The sequence below is a fragment of the Pteropus medius genome, unplaced genomic scaffold, assembly GCF_902729225.1.
Source record: "Pteropus medius unplaced genomic scaffold, Ma_sr-lr_union100, whole genome shotgun sequence".
Taxonomy (NCBI): domain Eukaryota; kingdom Metazoa; phylum Chordata; class Mammalia; order Chiroptera; family Pteropodidae; genus Pteropus; species Pteropus medius.
This window is the reverse complement of record NW_024356249.1, coordinates 850,830-866,787: the sequence shown is the minus strand read 5'-3', so window position 1 is coordinate 866,787 and position 15,958 is coordinate 850,830. Positions and strand designations below refer to the sequence as shown.

The window sequence follows — 15,958 nt, the reverse complement described above, 5'->3', positions numbered from 1 at the left end:
TTGCTGCCTTCAGGTTTTCTGAGAAAGTCCCCTGTGCTCAGGTCCCTCGTCACCTGCCAAGGAGGAGGGGATGGGTGCAGAAGAACCACTCGGAGGACAGAAGAGGGGCCTGAGGGGGAGCTGGAGAGACCCCAGGAGAAGAGACCTCTGAGTCAGATCTCAGCGGGGAGGGAAGGAAGGGGGGATCCAAATGTGCCCCCATTTAAAGGCCTGGCCGGGATTTAAAATGACGGTCTTCTGAATACAGAGCTTGGAGGGTGAAAGACAAGACAGAAGGAAGAACGTGCTCTGGCCACTGGGCAGTGAAGGACGAAAGACGGGAAAGGGGAGACTTACAGGCCTGGGAATCACGAAAGAAGACGACTCACGACACCGACCAGGAACACACACCAGCCGACTCCAGTGTCCAGAGTTCGCTGAATGATACAGAAAAAAAAAAATGCCATTGAGCTGGGTATGTCGTAAAACACCCCGACATGATGAAAATGAACTTGAGAACAGAAAAACCCTTGAAAAGAGAAAAACCCACCTCGCGCCCTCCCTTCCCTAAAAACAACCCTGAGTCAGAAGAAAACCTAAGTCTGCGCCCTGAACGGAATGAAATCCGCTCAAGCGAGCACGGAAGGAACCAACCGGAACCATAAGGTCAAATATTACGAACAGAAATAACAAAAACGGGGAGAAATGAAAACAAAAAAACACTGAGCGAACTCAGAAAAGTAATGAAGGAACGAGACAAACTCATCTGAGGAATGAAGAACAAACGAAAAGACGCCCAAAGACAACGCCAGTGGCATTGAGGTCGGGCCCTGGAGAAGGACGGGGCAGCGCCTCAGAGTGACAACCACGGAGGAGTCGACCAGCCGGGGACACGTGCGGGGGCAGCGGGGCCTCGGCCTGAGTGCGGGATGGGGCTCGGAGGAGCCGCACCTGTGGCAGGGCTGGGATTCAAACAAACGCCCCCTTCTGTGACAGGAGTGTCTCAGCGCCCTCCAGGGGTCAAGGGCACCATGAGGAGGACGGTAGAAGCCAGCGGGCCAATCGGAGTGAGGCTCTGGCCTGGAGAGGTGGTGCCCTCGGCCCACTAGGCCCCATGGGAGGCAGAGAATGGAGCAAAGCGGGGCCGAGTGACTCAGGTTCGCCTCTGTCTCCCCCTCTGCTGCATCACGGAGCCCGTCTGCAACATCTTCGGGATCCCTTCTCGCTCTCCTTTCTGGCCTCCGATTCCACACACAGGGCCAGGGGAGCCCCAGATCCTCCCAGGAGGTGCTTGGAGCTAAGAGGAGCCCCCCAACCCAATATGGGCAACCAGGTGCTCTGCTGTGTGGCCCTCTGTCTCCTGGGAGCAGGTGAGTCTTGGGTTCTGGGAGCAAATTGTGTCCCGAAGGTGACAGGCTCCAGATGGAAGCCTTTCCCCTCGGACGGCAGTGTCAGGCCCCGTGTTGGGCTGTATTCCCAGAGCCTTCCTCTTCCTTCTGTAGGCACCATGGGTGGTCGAGTCACTCAGACCCCAAAATACCTGTTCGTATTAGAAGGACAAGAAGTGACCCTGGAATGCGAACAGGATTTTCACCATGACGCCATGTACTGGTACCGACAGGACCCGGGGCAAGGCCTGAGACTCATCTACTACTCGCGAATTGAAGGAGAAGTTCAGAAAGAGGACCTCGCTGACGGCTACACAGCCTCGCGGGAGAAGACGGCATCCTTTCCCCTCACGGTGACATCGGCCCGACACAATCAGACAGCTCTGCATCTCTGCGCCAGCAGTGCAGACACAGTGAGGCACAGCCACCTCCTCTCTGCACATAAATGTGTCCCAAGCCCTGCTTCCCCGCCAGGTGGCAGGGCCTTCCTGTCCTCAGTACCCGGCCTTCCTGCTTCCTCCGACCTGCACCCGCCCCCCAGGCAGCTGGGGCCCTCACCGGGCTGCGTGGAAACCGCACAACACGTCAGCAACCTACTAAGTTAGTGTGAAAAGTGACATAGATCTCTATCCTTACATCTGTCATCGATCAGCTATCTATCATCTGTCATCTATCTATCTATCTATCTATCTATCTATCTATCTATCTGTCTATCTATCTATCATTTATCCTCTATCTATCTATCTATCTGTCTATCAAGTTCAGGAAGAGAGAGGTTGATTTAAAATCCAGCTTTTTTTTTTTTTCTGGTTTTCAAACACTGGGAAACAAAAGTGGACAGAAAATGGTTTCTTCCTTCAGAAATATAATAAAAGCCACTGGTGAGAGAAATGTGTAGAAGGCAAATACTGTAATCCAATATCACATGATGTGTGCTCTAGTCAGAGGTGGCAGTGGGAATAATTCGGCCAGTTCTGTCTGGTGACATCGGGGAGGGCTTCAGAGAGGAGGCAGCACGTGGGACGAAGCTCAGTGGATGAGTAGGGTGGCACCAGGGGGACACGCACTGACCGTGATACAGGCGTAGGGGACGATGTGGGGAGGCTGTTGAGATCATATCAGGAATAAAGCGATCAACCCCCACCCAGAATACGGCAATAGGAGAAAATCTGGAAGAAGAAGGGAGCGAGGTCACCGAGCAGATGGAGCCTCTCGTTCTGGTGGGTCTTCCGTGGATCTGCACAGAAGTAGCCACAAGACACTCTGGCACGTACCAGAGAGAGTCCGGCTCCACGGAGGGAAATATTTGCACAACTTGCCAGCAGACGTGTGGTCAGTATTGTTTTGCAAGTGAACTTTATGTTCTCTGCATAGTTCTTCCCTGTCTGGTCCCGACACTTATCTGAAATTAGAAGGCGGGTGTGATTAACTCTTGGAACCGCATTTGTATATAAGTTTCAAGTTGATCATGTAATTCTATTTCTAGAAATAAATCACAGTCTATAGTATTCAGGCGAACCCTCCCACTACATACAACTAAAAGCATGGGATTGAATGGATTTTCCAATATTTTTGAAAGCGTTTAAGAGCCGCAGTCCGTTCTCCTGCGTGGCCTTGTGTCCCCTGGGACGAGCCATTTCTGGAAAGTGGCGTCCATCCCGACCACGAGCTGCAAGCCCTGGCTCCCTCGTTGCATCGGGATCCCCTCCCGAATGCTGGGTGAGCTCGGGCTCTCTTCTCTTGGGTCTTCTGTGGCAGCTTCACTCACACGAAGACCAACGTGCTGAGACACTGGGATGGGAGAGAGACACTGGCCTCTGCACGGATGGAGAACACGCGAATGTGCTCTGCGGAGCTGACGTTCTCTGATTTGAAAAAAAACAGACAACAAAGAACGCTGTGAGTTCTCTGGATCTAAGATGCTTTACATTCACGGTCCTGTCCAGACCGGGCTCACAGACACCTCCGGGTCCACCATTTCCTGAGCTTTTGGCACCTGGAGCTCTTTTCTTCTGGGTGTAAGCCGGACTCCAGAGGTGACTGATGGGCGAGGAAATCTGTCCAATGACATGACGAAACTTAAAGGGAAGACAGGAAGAGACAGGCAGGCTCACTTTGTTTTTGGTTATCTTGGGTGTAACTAGAAAAAGTTGAAATATTCCTAAGTGTTTCCTGAGAGCAGGCATTCGAGAGGCCCAGGTGGGATCCATGAGACCCCTTGGGACCCGGCTTGGAAAATCGTACATCGTCACTTCTACCACATTCTGGCAGCCCAGACGCCAGGGGAGGGGCTCACAGGCGTGAGAATTCTGGGGAGTGAGGCCGATCTGGGCGCCGTCTTTGAATAACGCGAAACGCTGGGACTCCTGACCCTGTTCCTCACGACCTTGGGCCAAGGATGACTTCAGAGCATGACGACAGCTGTGTCATTTGCCAGTGTCCATCCCGAGGCCACTCTCGTCAGGGACGACACATAGGAAGGGGGTCCTGGGAAATGTGTCTCCTCCTTAGTTAAGCTGATCCAGTATGGAAACACCACAGGTACATATATCTGATGGCTGGCCGTCCCCAAAAGGAGTAGGAAGATTTCCTCCTATTCCAATGGCTTCAGCCACGTCCATCCTGTGAATGCCATAAACCTGTACTTTGCAGAAAATGTTCAGATGTAGAGAGAGGTGGCCACATTGTAATGTGGTCCACCCCAATTATGAAAAAATACAGCCACAGGAGCACACATGATGCTGCGCTTAAACATGTCAGTGTCGTGCACACAGTTAAATTGAGTGTGCACTAATTATATTGACTACACTAACAATCTATGTCGCTACATAGGAACATATTTCATGCATCAAGTCTTCATCTCACCTTTCTTACTAATCTACTCCAGAGAAAATGAACTCAGTATTAAGTGCAAGATCATTTCCAGGGCCCCTTTCAGCAATGTGTGGTTCTTTTCCCAGGGAGGGAGATTGATGGATCCTGTGTCATTGGCACAGGACACCAGCAGGGGGCAGAGGAGAGCATCGTCGGGGTTATGTAAACCTCCATCCATCCTCCCAGGGTGGAGACAGGCAGAGTGAAGAGCAGGTCACACCTCCCTTGAGAGCCCTGTGGTGTGAGGCCACGACCTGGAGATGCTGCTGCTGCTTCTGCTTCTGGGGCCCAGTAGGAGCTTATAGTCTGAGTGTCCTGGGCGCGTGTGCACGCGGGTTGTCACGAGTGACTGGTGGCCAGAGAGTGTGGACTGTTTTATGCCGATCGCAATGAGAGGGGACACCCATGCCCTGTGGAGGGAACGGTGAGGGGAGATGTCCCGAGCCAGAGGAGGTGGGGGCGTCTGGTCCTAGGGAGTCCGACAGGAAGAGGCACAGAGCAGCCAGGACTGGGAGCTGGGAGAAAGGAGAGGGGCCGAGGCTGTGAGCTGTGTGTCTGTGGTCATGTGTGACGGGGCCCGCGGGGCCCTCACCTCCCTGCCCTCTGTTTCAGCAGGCCCCGGGCTTGGTGCGCTCGTCACTCAACAGCCCAGCAGGGCCATCTGCAGGAGCGGAGACTCTGTGGTCATCGACTGCCATGCCGTGGACCTTCAGGCCACAACTGTGTATTGGTATCGTCAGTTCCCGCAACAGGGCCTCACGCTGCTGGCGACTTCTAACCAGGGCTCCAGCGTCAAATACGAACAAGGTTTCATGGCGGCCAAGTTTCCCATTGGTCATCCAGACCTAAAGTACTCCAACCTGACGGTGGCGAGTGCTCAGCCTGCAGACAGCGGCCTCTACCTCTGTGGTGCTAGTTACACAGCGCTGGCCTGAGATCAGAGCCCCATTCAAGAACCTCTGCACCAGCCCCCTCCTCCCCACCCACCCCGCACCCGGGGAGCCCTGTGGGGGGATGCGTGGGGGAGGGAAACCTCAGCTCCCCTGACTGAGACATCTGTGTTTGTGGTGGGGTGGGGAGGAGAGAGAGACGAGGGTGTCTGTGTGTGAAGTGTGGGGAAGCTGTGGCGTTGGACAATAGCAAAATATGAATGAGCTGAGCCGATAACGTGGCCACGTGACATGGAAAACGTCCAGGGATGAAAATTAGAACACCTGGCTTTTTCCTGACTCTGTGGTATGTTAATCATATGCTTTAGAGAAATCTACACATGATCCTCCAGGTAGATCTCAAAGCACTTCTAGAAAACACTGTGTCTTTTCTATAATGACCCTTGACACTGGGCTCTCCAGGTCCATTCGGCACCATCTTGTCACCATCCTCGGCCCTCGAGATAAACAGAGTCACGAGGCAGCCCGGCAGAGACGTCCCCTCATGGAAGAATCCGACGATGTGCTACATACGGTGTTTCGACTGATGCACAAATAGGGTCAGACTAGGTACAGAGGAGACTGTGCACCCTGTGTATCTAGGACAGGGACCTTCGTAGAGAGGACGTTGGCTCCGCCGGCTCTCGAGCCAGGTGCCAAAGGGAAGAGAAGGCGGAGGGAGCACGTGAGAAAGACTTCAGACGACACGACGTCTCCACAAACGAGAAAGTTCTGTCAGAAGCCAGAAGATCATAGTGAAACAGTGAACGTAAGCCCTTCTGAACAATCTTTCCCAGGAACCACCAAGCAATTCCATTGACCACGAATCTCGTAGACCCAAGAAAAAATAAGCAGAGGATGGCGATCTATTTTAACAGAAGAAACATCTAAGACCAGTAAACAGATGAGGAGACAGTTAAGTTTCCTGGTGACCCGGAAAATGTGAAGCAAGACACAGTGGGACGTAAGTTTGTATCCATTTGATTAGCAGAATGCAAAGGCTGGAAGTACTGGTGCATATTAGACATAACGATATTATTCAAAATGCACTATTCCCTAAAAATGTTTGATGAGCAAAAGCAGGGGAGAAGGTAAAATTTCTAAGCCCCAGAGGACACTGGGATGGTCCGTGAGTTCCCTGTTTAATAGATGTTTGGAGAAGCCTGAACGTTCATGGCCATAGGAAAACAGAGACCGGGCTGGGGGTGGGTTGAGGGGAGCTGCAGTCGAGGCAGCTTGTGCCCTGCAGACGGCGGGGTTTGCCTGGCTTTGTTCCCGCTTTGCCCTCCTCTCAGGGAGCCCCGGCAGGTGTCACTGTTTCCAGCGCGTGGTGACTGGGGGCTCAGAGGGGATCGCAGCGTGGTCACCGTGATCACCGTGGTCACCAGGGCGTGAGTGCAGACTCTGCTCAGCTCTCTGTCCTCTGCTCGGCCTTCCTGAGCCCCACCCTGGGCGCTCACATTAGAAACGGGCCAAGGAGAAAAGGAATCTCCTTGCACATGTCCCTGGGGCTCCTTTCCGTGCCCTACATCCCAAATCCCAGCCATCTTGGAATCGGTTCTGTCTCTTCTATTGATCGTCGAGCACCCTTTGCTGTTACTCTTTTCTGCAGACCACGTTTATCTGAATTTCTCACGCATCTCCATCCCGCTCCTTCAGTCACCCTCCTTGCGGTTCACGCTGCCCTTGGATGATGCTCCTCCTCCAGGGACCTGCCTCACGCACACACTAAACTCCCCGCTCACCCCCTGCTTCGGGAAATGCTCATTGTGTCTGTCGTTCTCAGGACGCCCGAGCCTCTCGTTCTCACTCATCCTTCCAGGTTTCGGTTTAAATTCTCTTGCTGTTTGTAATCCTTGGAATTTTGCTTACTTGTTGCAAGACAAACAGTGCGATGAATTTTATCTATTCAGACGTTCGCTGTTTCATATAGAGGGGGCAGCCAGAGTGACTTCCTGCTGTCGCGTGTGTCCGTCATAATAATTTTAATAGGAACAGTGCTAGCCTTTCCACGAGGGTTAATTTTAGGTTCTTGTCTAGGATGAAATATCTCCACCGGCCGTGGGTTGGAGGTCCCTCCTATGTGCAATCGGTGCAGGGAGAGAATATCTGATCCCCTTTGGTCAAATTCCAGCACAGGTACCATTATGCTTTTTGTTTCACGGGCCACATTAAAAATCTGGTGAAATGTATGACATTAGAAACATGCTAGCATTTTCCTCCTGGCCCAGCACACCCCTGGGTTAAAAGAAATTTCATCACCAGCTTTTGACCTGAAGCATGGGTAACTACCCTCTCGACCTCAATGCAGATTGATCTAGATTTTTGTGATTGCAGTTTGATAATAAATATCTAACATGATAATAAATGGTAAAAATCATTTAGCAATTACACATCACTTCACTTTTGTGTGTGCTCGTATTTTGAAATTGTCTAGAATGAAAACTCAAAACTGGCCTAATAGTACATTTTGGGCAAATAGGTGATATTCCAATAACATAGTTGGACAGAAAGGATAAGCAGGTAGTTTACATAGTGATTGGAAATGGCTCAGGGCCTGTCGTTCCAGCTCGTCCCAAACTGGGGCACAGCTGCCGAGCAGAGGGGCCTGGTTGGGTTTCTCACGTTGCAGGTGTGGACGGGGCTTTGGGGGTCATTCTGTTGCGTCCCTGGCCTGTGATACATGAGGAACTGCACTGTCACATGCCTGTAGCGATTTAATCGCTGAAATTCAGAATATGTCTCTTGAGCATCACACGATGCGTTTTGTTTCCCGGTGCTTATCCGTGACTGTGTTTAGTAACCCCACTAGAGAGGGATTCTGGGGGTGAACGGGCCGTTTCGTGCTTGTTCATAGGGCGGTGTCTGCTGATGACCGAGAATCCAGGCAGAGCCGATCTCCGCTGGGTGACCGTGGATTGCCCTCGGTGTGTGGCCGAGCGGCATTGTCACCAGCCGCTTCTGCCGTTGCGGTGGCTTCTGTCTCGTTCGCTCTGCCCTGGGTTTTCATGCCCATCACCGCAGCTCCCTGTCTGTGGACTCAGGGCTGGGTCTGGGTGGCTGGTGCCCCCTGGGCTGGGGACAGGCCTGCGAACTTTGGCCACGAGGAGGCGCTGTGGCCCCATGGAAACCTCTGAGCTGGGGGGAGGGGAGGGGGTTGGGAGTGACTGCAGGGATGTGGGGACAAGGGGAGCTGAGGTCCTGGGGCTGCGTCCTTATGTCAGTTGAGAGCATCAGCTGTGGACATTAAAGATGGGAAACTAAAATCATCCGCGAGTTGAGATTCCTGTGTCTTGCCCCAATGCCTTGCTGACATCTTTAGTAGCCCGTTTGCTCCAAGCTCCTGGCCCCGTGTCCTCAGCACAGGGGCGAAGGCGGGTTTTCCCCTGTATGGGCCCCTAACACCCCTCCCCGTGTCTGGCTCTAGGCTGGCATCACAGGTGTGCATTTAAATGACGGGCACCGACCCGTCCAGTCTTCCTCCCCCTGTGCAGCTGGACAGAGGGCTCCGTGGAGCTGACACGCGGAGGGAGACAGGTGTGAGTGATGCCCTGCCCCAGCGAGCAGGGGGAAAGGAGATCCCGCGGAGGAAACGGTCTGCTGCCCAGGACAGTGCGGGAAGGGAGGGGGAGAGAGAGAATCTGTGTATCGGGGAGGGGGGCAGCTTATGGCAAAAGAGCAGCTGTCAGGGGAATCGCCCTCCCCCGTCCTTCCCATCCACCTAATACGAGCATCTATATAAGGCGTGAACGGGGGAGGAAGATTCGTCCCCTAGGGCTGGGGACACCGTCAGGGACAGTGACATCAGAGGCGAAACCACCAACCAGGTCCGAGGAGACCAGAGCCCCGCCCCCCTGCCAGGACCTCCTAGTCAGCTGACGGCCCCTCGGCCCCGACTCCACCATGGCCTGAGCGCTGCTCTGCTGTGCGGCCCTCTGTCTCCTGGGAGCAGGTGAGTCTTGGCCTCAAACGGGCTGACCTTGGACTCCAAGCCCGTCCTCTGTGGCTCCAGCAACACCCGTCCTCCTGAGCTCTGTCTGAGTTCTGTCCCTTTGCCCCGGCAGTCTCCACGGACACTGGAATCACTCAGACACCCACACACCTGACCATGGGAATGAGCAGTAAGAAGTCGTTGAAATGTGAACAACGTCTGGGACATGATGCTATGTACTGGTACAGACAGAGTGCCCAGAAGCCACCAGAGCTCATGTTTGCCTACAGATATGAGAAAATAAGGGAAAATGTGTCCGTTCCCAGCCGCTTCACACCTGAATGCCCGGACAGCTCCCACTTAAACCTTCACCTGGACGCCCTGGTGCCGGAAGACTCCGCCGTGTATCTCTGCGCCAGCAGCAAAGACACAGCCCTGCAGAGTCCCCCTGTCCCTGTGCAGAAACCTCGGGGCTCCAGTCAGGAAGCTGTGGGGCAGCTGAGGCTCACCAGCCTTTCCCGTGGGAGCCCAGCCAGAGACCCGGGGCGGAACACGGCCTGTGGCTCCCTGGGTTTGGCGGTGCTAAGTAAGTGAGTTCCCTGCACAGACACCGCGGCCTGTGGCCTGGCTTCGCCTTGAACAAGGCTGTGCCCGCAGTTGATGTAGGACAGAAACGTTCAAGTTTAAGTTCTTCTAACATCTTCCTGTCGGCGTGAGCCCTGGGAACTTTCCCACGAGGCACTTTGCGCTCTGGGCTCAGCAGTCCCACCGAGCCGCCTTCCAGCACGTGCCTTTCCTTGGCTTCTCTCTCCACCCAGGGCGACCCTGGAGCTCAGCCCCGGTCCCGGCTCCAAATACACCCTGGCCTTTTTCAAGACCCCTCGTTCCCCCGCCGTGTGGCTTTGTCAGTTCCCACCACCGAGGACCATGCTGTCCTCGTCTGGTTTGGTCATTGTTTTTCCCTTTGGTCCCTTTATCAGAACTATGAGTCGCAGAGGCCAGGCCTCGACTGTGGCTCTGACCTGGCCGTTAGGATGGGGGGAGGTGGGGATCCCGCCTAGGGGTCAGGGCTTCCCAGCCGGCCACGCTGTCCTGAAGCTGCCCCCCCGAGGGCCTGTCTGCAGCTACGGCTCGTCACGGGGGCCTGCGGGCCTGCACGCTGCAGGACACATGCGGCTGGACCACGGGGCGTCGCGTGTCTGCCCAGGGCCCCAGTCTTCCCTCAGCACTGCAAAGCGTAGAGCCGGGGGACCCCCCCGCCCCCCGCCCCCGGCCTGCCGTGGGTCCGGGGCGTCTCTGCTCCGTGGGCTCCTGTCCCTGGGCGCAGGCGAGCGCAGGAACCAGAAGGAAACGTTTGCCGCGGGTTCTCCAGGGTCAGGTCTTCGGTGTTTCCTGCCGTTGCTCAGCGGTTTGCTTCCTGCCCCCGTCTCAGCTCACCTGTCCGTCTCCGACAGAACCCGCGGCCGCCCCCGCGCACCAGCCACTGAGATCCCGATCATAGAAGGAAAAAATAATAATAAAGAAGGAAAAGAAACCGACCTTTGAATGTTCTTAGAAAACGCACCATTTTGCCATGTAACATACGGGGACAAGGCGGGTCCGTTAGTCAGATGATGCTGGGTTTACGGACCAAGTCGGGTGCCTGCAGCGCACAAGTCTCAGAAAGACACGGCGTTCAGTCTCATCGCCCCGCTCGGCGTTCTCAGCGAGCGAGACTGAGCCCCTCGCCCTGGGCTGGGTGCACGGCCCTCCACGTTTGCGGCGACAGGCTGACGGCCATCCTCGCCTGCCTGGGCTCAGGCTTCTCTCTGCGGCCGGCACCAGCTCCTGGGGGTCTTACAGCCGGTCCCCTGGCTCTGGAATCGAATCCTCATCAACTTCTGTTTTCCCAGGTCCCGCTATTTATTTTTTTATCTTATATTCATCCAGACTGGCCTCTCCCTCCTAGCAGGCTCAGTGTAGTGGTTGGGACACTTTATTTCCTACTTGGGCATCACAGGAAAAACTTAGAGAAATTTAATCATCTACACCCGTATGCTCGTATATGGGGAGATGGACGTGACGTAATTATCCATGACCAGAGGCAAAAGGAAGGTTTCTAAAAGAGGGTGGGAGAGAAGGAAGCACGTACTCCAGCCATATGGGAACAGCGAGTATTTTTTTTTAATTTGGGAGTAAGCTGATTCGAGGGCACCTTGCAAAGAGACCTGTCTCCTCTGCCTCGAGAAAGCCGTCTGGGGGTCTCCGAAGAGAAAGCTACTTCAGTTAATAAGCAGTTTTCCAGAAATCCTATGGAGTCCAACTTGGGCAGGAAAGCCACGCATCCCTGTGTGACCTCTGCCGAGTTCTTTCTCAGCAGCTCCACATCCCCTAGGTGAGGTTTGTACCATCCTCTTCATTGGAATTTTCACAAGGCAAAATATTTCCTCCATGACAACCATTTTTTTTTTCTTATAATGAGAAATCACAGATCAGTTCGGGTCGTTTCTTGTGCATTGTTTTCTCTTTAAGAAACAAACAAACAAAAAAACAGAAACAAAAACAAAAGTACAATTGGCAAATGGAGAAATAGTTCCTAATTTAAGCACATCCCAGGATTCTTGAACTTGCTCCCTGGAAAAGGCAAAATCTTGGTTACCGCCCAAATAGGCCACACGGGGGCGCTGTGGAACTGCCGAGCTCCAAAAGCCTCTGGGGCAGAGCAAGGGGACAGAGCTAGGGGCCTGGGACCAGGAGGGCTAAGGAACAGCCTTGTTCGGTGCTGGCATCGGCTACAAGGCCTCATAGCACAGACACTAGTTCGCAGGTGCTGTCCGAGCCGGGGGCCGTGAACCTCAGCTGTGCGGTGGTTGGGGAGGCTCTGGCTTACAAGGGAACGTGGAGGGTGCAGAGCCGGGAGGGGGCGGCCCGCACACCCCACGCCCCAGGAGCCACGACCAGAGGAGAACCAGTGTCTGGAGGGAGAAGCACGGGGCTGTGGGGACGGGCACGCTGCCGGAAACCAGCGCCCCACACGCCACTCCACATAGGGGGCTCTGCAGGACGGAAGGGTGCCTGAGTCCCCTGAGCCGGGGACCTGGCGAGGGAGGTGAGGCTCGTGGGAACCCACAGAGACAACGACACGAGAGCAGGGACGTCACCGCTGAGCCTCTCAGCAGAGACCGACGCCCAGAGCATCAGCTCTCAGAGGACCAGAGCTCTGAGCAGGGACAGGCCTGCCCCGTCCTGCAGCCCCACCCCCACCCCGACGCCCCCACCCTGCCATGGGCCCCAGGCTCCTCTGCTGTGTGGCCCTCTGTCTCCTGGGAGCAGGTATGTCTTTGGTCCAGGTGAGACATCTCCGTTCTCAGCCTGACAGTGGCCGAATCCAAGGCTCCCTCAGGTCCCCTCCCGTGCCCTTTCTCCAGCCCCTGTCTCCTCCCTCACAGGCCCAGTGGATTCTGGAGTCACGCAGACCCCAAGACACGTGGTCACAGCGAGAGGGCAGACAGCGATGCTGACGTGTTCCCCTGTCTCCGGGCACCGGTCCGTGTCCTGGTACCAGCAGGCCCGGGACCAGGGCCCCCAGCTCCTCGTGGAGTATTACGACCGGAATGAGAGAGAAAAAGGGAACCTTCCAGACCGGTTCTCAGTGCAGCAGCCCAGCGACTCTCGCTACGAGCTGAACATGAGCTCCCTGGAGCTGGCGGACTCAGCCCTATATCTCTGCGCCAGCAGCCTTGACACAGCCCTGCAGAGTCACTAACATTCTGTGCAGAAAGCTCCTGCCCTGGCTCAGGAAGCCACCGCAGGGGTGGCAGCTGCCAGACGGACAGGCTTGTGAGAACCTCGGGACTTGCAGTGGGAAGGGACAGTGGCTTAGGGCACTGGGAAGGGCAGCCTCGGGCTCTCCCGGGACCACAGAGGACACCGAGATCTGTTTGGGGGACGATGCTACATCAGCACGTTCACTCCAAAATGTCCCTCCCGGCCTGGTGCTCTGTGCCTCAAGCACAGGGGAAGAGGTTGTCATTTCATGGCTGCACCCTCAGTTTCCCCGGGAGGGAGAGTTCATTTGGAGACAAAATTGTTGGCTAAGTGTGCAGTCTAGAAGATGGACTCACAGGGGTGAGTTTTATGTGATTTAGGGAGAATAACTGAGGTTTTGGAGCCGTTTAGGAGAGAAGTAAATGATTAACAATGGTTGAAAAGAGGGTTACGAGACAGTTGTTCTGAAAACTGTTATTTATAACATGATCACTTTCCTCCCGCTCCCAAAGTTTTCAGTGCCCAGAAAATATAAAGCGAGGCCGCTTATTTTCATGCCCGTGTTATTCTGAGCTGGTCTCTTCTATCTTAACTCACTAACCGCAACGGTGCAGCACCAATGATGTCTGCTGAACTGAAATGTCCGTGCGAACTTTTGCCTCGAAGACTGAGGGTGGGTTAAAGATCCACCCTAAATCGGCCAGACTAGGAGAGCAACAGGATGGAGGGCGCAGGGTGTGGGGCCGCAGGGGTGGGGTTTGGGGGAAACTTCTGTTCTTAACAGGAAATGTGAATCCAGGAGGCTGTGGATCCACAGTGCTGCAGGCTCCCCTGGGAGGGAGGGAGGGAGTGACCCAGGTGAGGACAGTGGAAGGGACTCTTGGCTACCTGCCTGCATCTGGAGGTGGTTTGAGTTCCTTGAATGGGCCTTGGGAAGTGGGGAGCCACACGGACCCCTCACGACTCAGGATGTGGAGCGGGGCCTCCCTGAGCCTGCGGGGGAAGTGGAGGGAGTGGGGGTGGGGCGGCAGGGCCTGGGTCATTGGGGTCAGGCGGGGACAGGCAGGGGAGCATCAGGTATGTGTGGGCATGTGGGGACAGTGCTCACCCCACAGCCACCCTTGCAGAGGGCTGTGCAGGACAAGGAGTGGCAAATGGAGCATCTGACCCTGGGTCCTGTCAGGGGTACAGTGGATGGGGAGGCAGCTTGCACGGGCAGTGACATCAGAGCAGTGACATCATAGGCGAATGTTCCTGTCAGGGGACCAGGAGGTACAGAGCTTGAAACCACTCGCCCTGGAGACCCCGCCCTGCAGCTAGATGTCTTGGGCTCCTGATGCCACCACCATGGGCTCCAGGCTCCTCTGCTGCGTGGCCCTTTGTCTCCTGGGGGCAGGTGAGCCCTGCACTGGGAAAGCCTCTGACACGTGTTTGCCGCCCCTGAAGTACGAGCGTGCCGGTGATGGCTGCAGCCGGAGGCTCCCCGTCCTCGGCCCTCAGCTTCATCCTGTCTCCTTCCCTCACAGGCCCAGTGGATTCTGGAGTCACACAGACCCCAAGACACGTGGTCAAAGCAGAAGGACAGACAGCAACGCTGAGGTGTTCCCCTGTCTCTGGGCACCTCTACGTGTTCTGGTACCAGCAGGCCCCGGGCCAAGGCCCCCAGTTCCTCCTGGAGTATTTCGGTGGGAAAGAGACAAGAAAAGAGAACCTTCCAGACCGGTTCTCAGTGAAGCAGCTCAAGGACTCTCGCTCCGAGCTGAACATGAGCTCCCTGGAGCTGGCGGACTCGGCCGTGTATCTCTGCGCCAGCAGCAAAGCCACAGTGTGGCACAGTCACCTCCTTCCTGCTCACAAACCTCACACTTCTCTCCCCTTGCCACCCCTGGAGCCCCTCACGGGGCCGGTCATCGCTCTGCAGTCCCCAGCGAAAGGAGGATCTGGACATCGGCGGCGCTTTGGGTCGAAGGAGACCAGCAAGTCCCCCCTGAACTACTGTGGCTGTGAATGGACGTAATTACGGCTTGTTGTCCCAGAGCCAGCTCGGTGCTCGAAGGCAAGGCCTGGGTGTCCCGGACCCCAGCAGTCGTCCGCAGGACTGTGAGGTCGCCGTCCCCGAGGCAGACGCAGCCGAGGTCCTGCGGGGCGAACGGCACCTCCTCCTCTGTGTCTCTGTCGGCATCTGGAGAGTTCGCGACGGCCTCCTCCAGCGTGTTCTGTCTTTACAGCCTCTTCCACCCCTGTCCCATGGGGAGCTTTCTGCCCGAAATGATCCAAACCGTCTTCGCGTGTGAGCTGAGGGTCGCAACCTTTGCGCCCGTCACCTGGTGCCCGCAGCGGTGAGGACGGTGAGATGTCGTTTGCTCTGCGCAGCTGCAGCGGCCCCGTTCCCGTGCTCCGTGTGTTTCTCCCGTGGCACGAGTCCTGGCTGTTCGGACTTTGCCACAGTGGAGCCGAGTGGCTGGGCCAGAAAACCGAGAATGTTTACTATCGGACTTCTACAGAAAAAGTTTGCTAAGCAAAAACGGATATGAGATGGATGAACATTCTCAATGATCATAAAGCTTCTGACTCCAAAGCATCTGGGGGGTCCGGGGGGGAAGGGGAAACTATAGCAAATATCTCATCGTGTCCTTGGAGTAAGCAAAGATTTTTTTCAAAAAGAATGTTCTAATCTTTAAAAAGTAAATTTTTCCTTGCCAAAACATTAAAAATTCAGTCCGTCAAAAGATATTAGGGACATATAAACACTTATATCTACGTAGATATAGACACAGATATCTGAGAAAGTGTGTGTATCCAAACCAGACACACTTCCTGCAAATCAGAAATAAAAAGACTAGTAATTCAATTTCAAAGTAGAGCTACAGAACTGAACGGGGTGTTTAAAAAAAGAAGAGATCTAAGTAGGCAGTTCCCTCTTCATGGGACCCAGGAGTTTACATCCAGCTGCTTAGAAACTTTTTTGGCTGATTGAACCCCACCATCTGCCTCCCCAGGAATCAGCTTACGCCCAAGGCCCCGCCCCCTTCCCAGGACAGCTTCATCTAGTGACTGGCTGCTATGCTCATTCCTAGAACCCTGATGAGATTTAGACATTGTCTTCCGTT

At 54.9% G+C, this 15,958-nt stretch overlaps 1 protein-coding gene and 1 gene segment (V, D, J or C); both read left to right on the top strand.

The window, feature by feature from the left end:
- LOC120601039 (uncharacterized) overlaps positions 1 to 12,846 on the top strand; it is a 26,198-nt gene extending 13,352 nt beyond the window's left edge. Inside the window, exons 2-3 of the mRNA XM_039860655.1 lie at positions 9,235 to 9,687; positions 12,530 to 12,846. Coding sequence (XP_039716589.1) covers positions 9,235 to 9,687; positions 12,530 to 12,846 — 770 coding nt within the window. The remainder of the gene's footprint in view (positions 1 to 9,234; positions 9,688 to 12,529) is intronic.
- Positions 12,847 to 14,165: 1,319 nt separating this feature from the next.
- LOC120601038 (T cell receptor beta variable 5-1-like) lies at positions 14,166 to 14,865 on the top strand. The segment is given in 2 exon segments: positions 14,166 to 14,244; positions 14,375 to 14,865. Coding segments are annotated over 2 exon segments (567 nt in total).
- Positions 14,866 to 15,958: the final 1,093 nt, after the last annotated feature.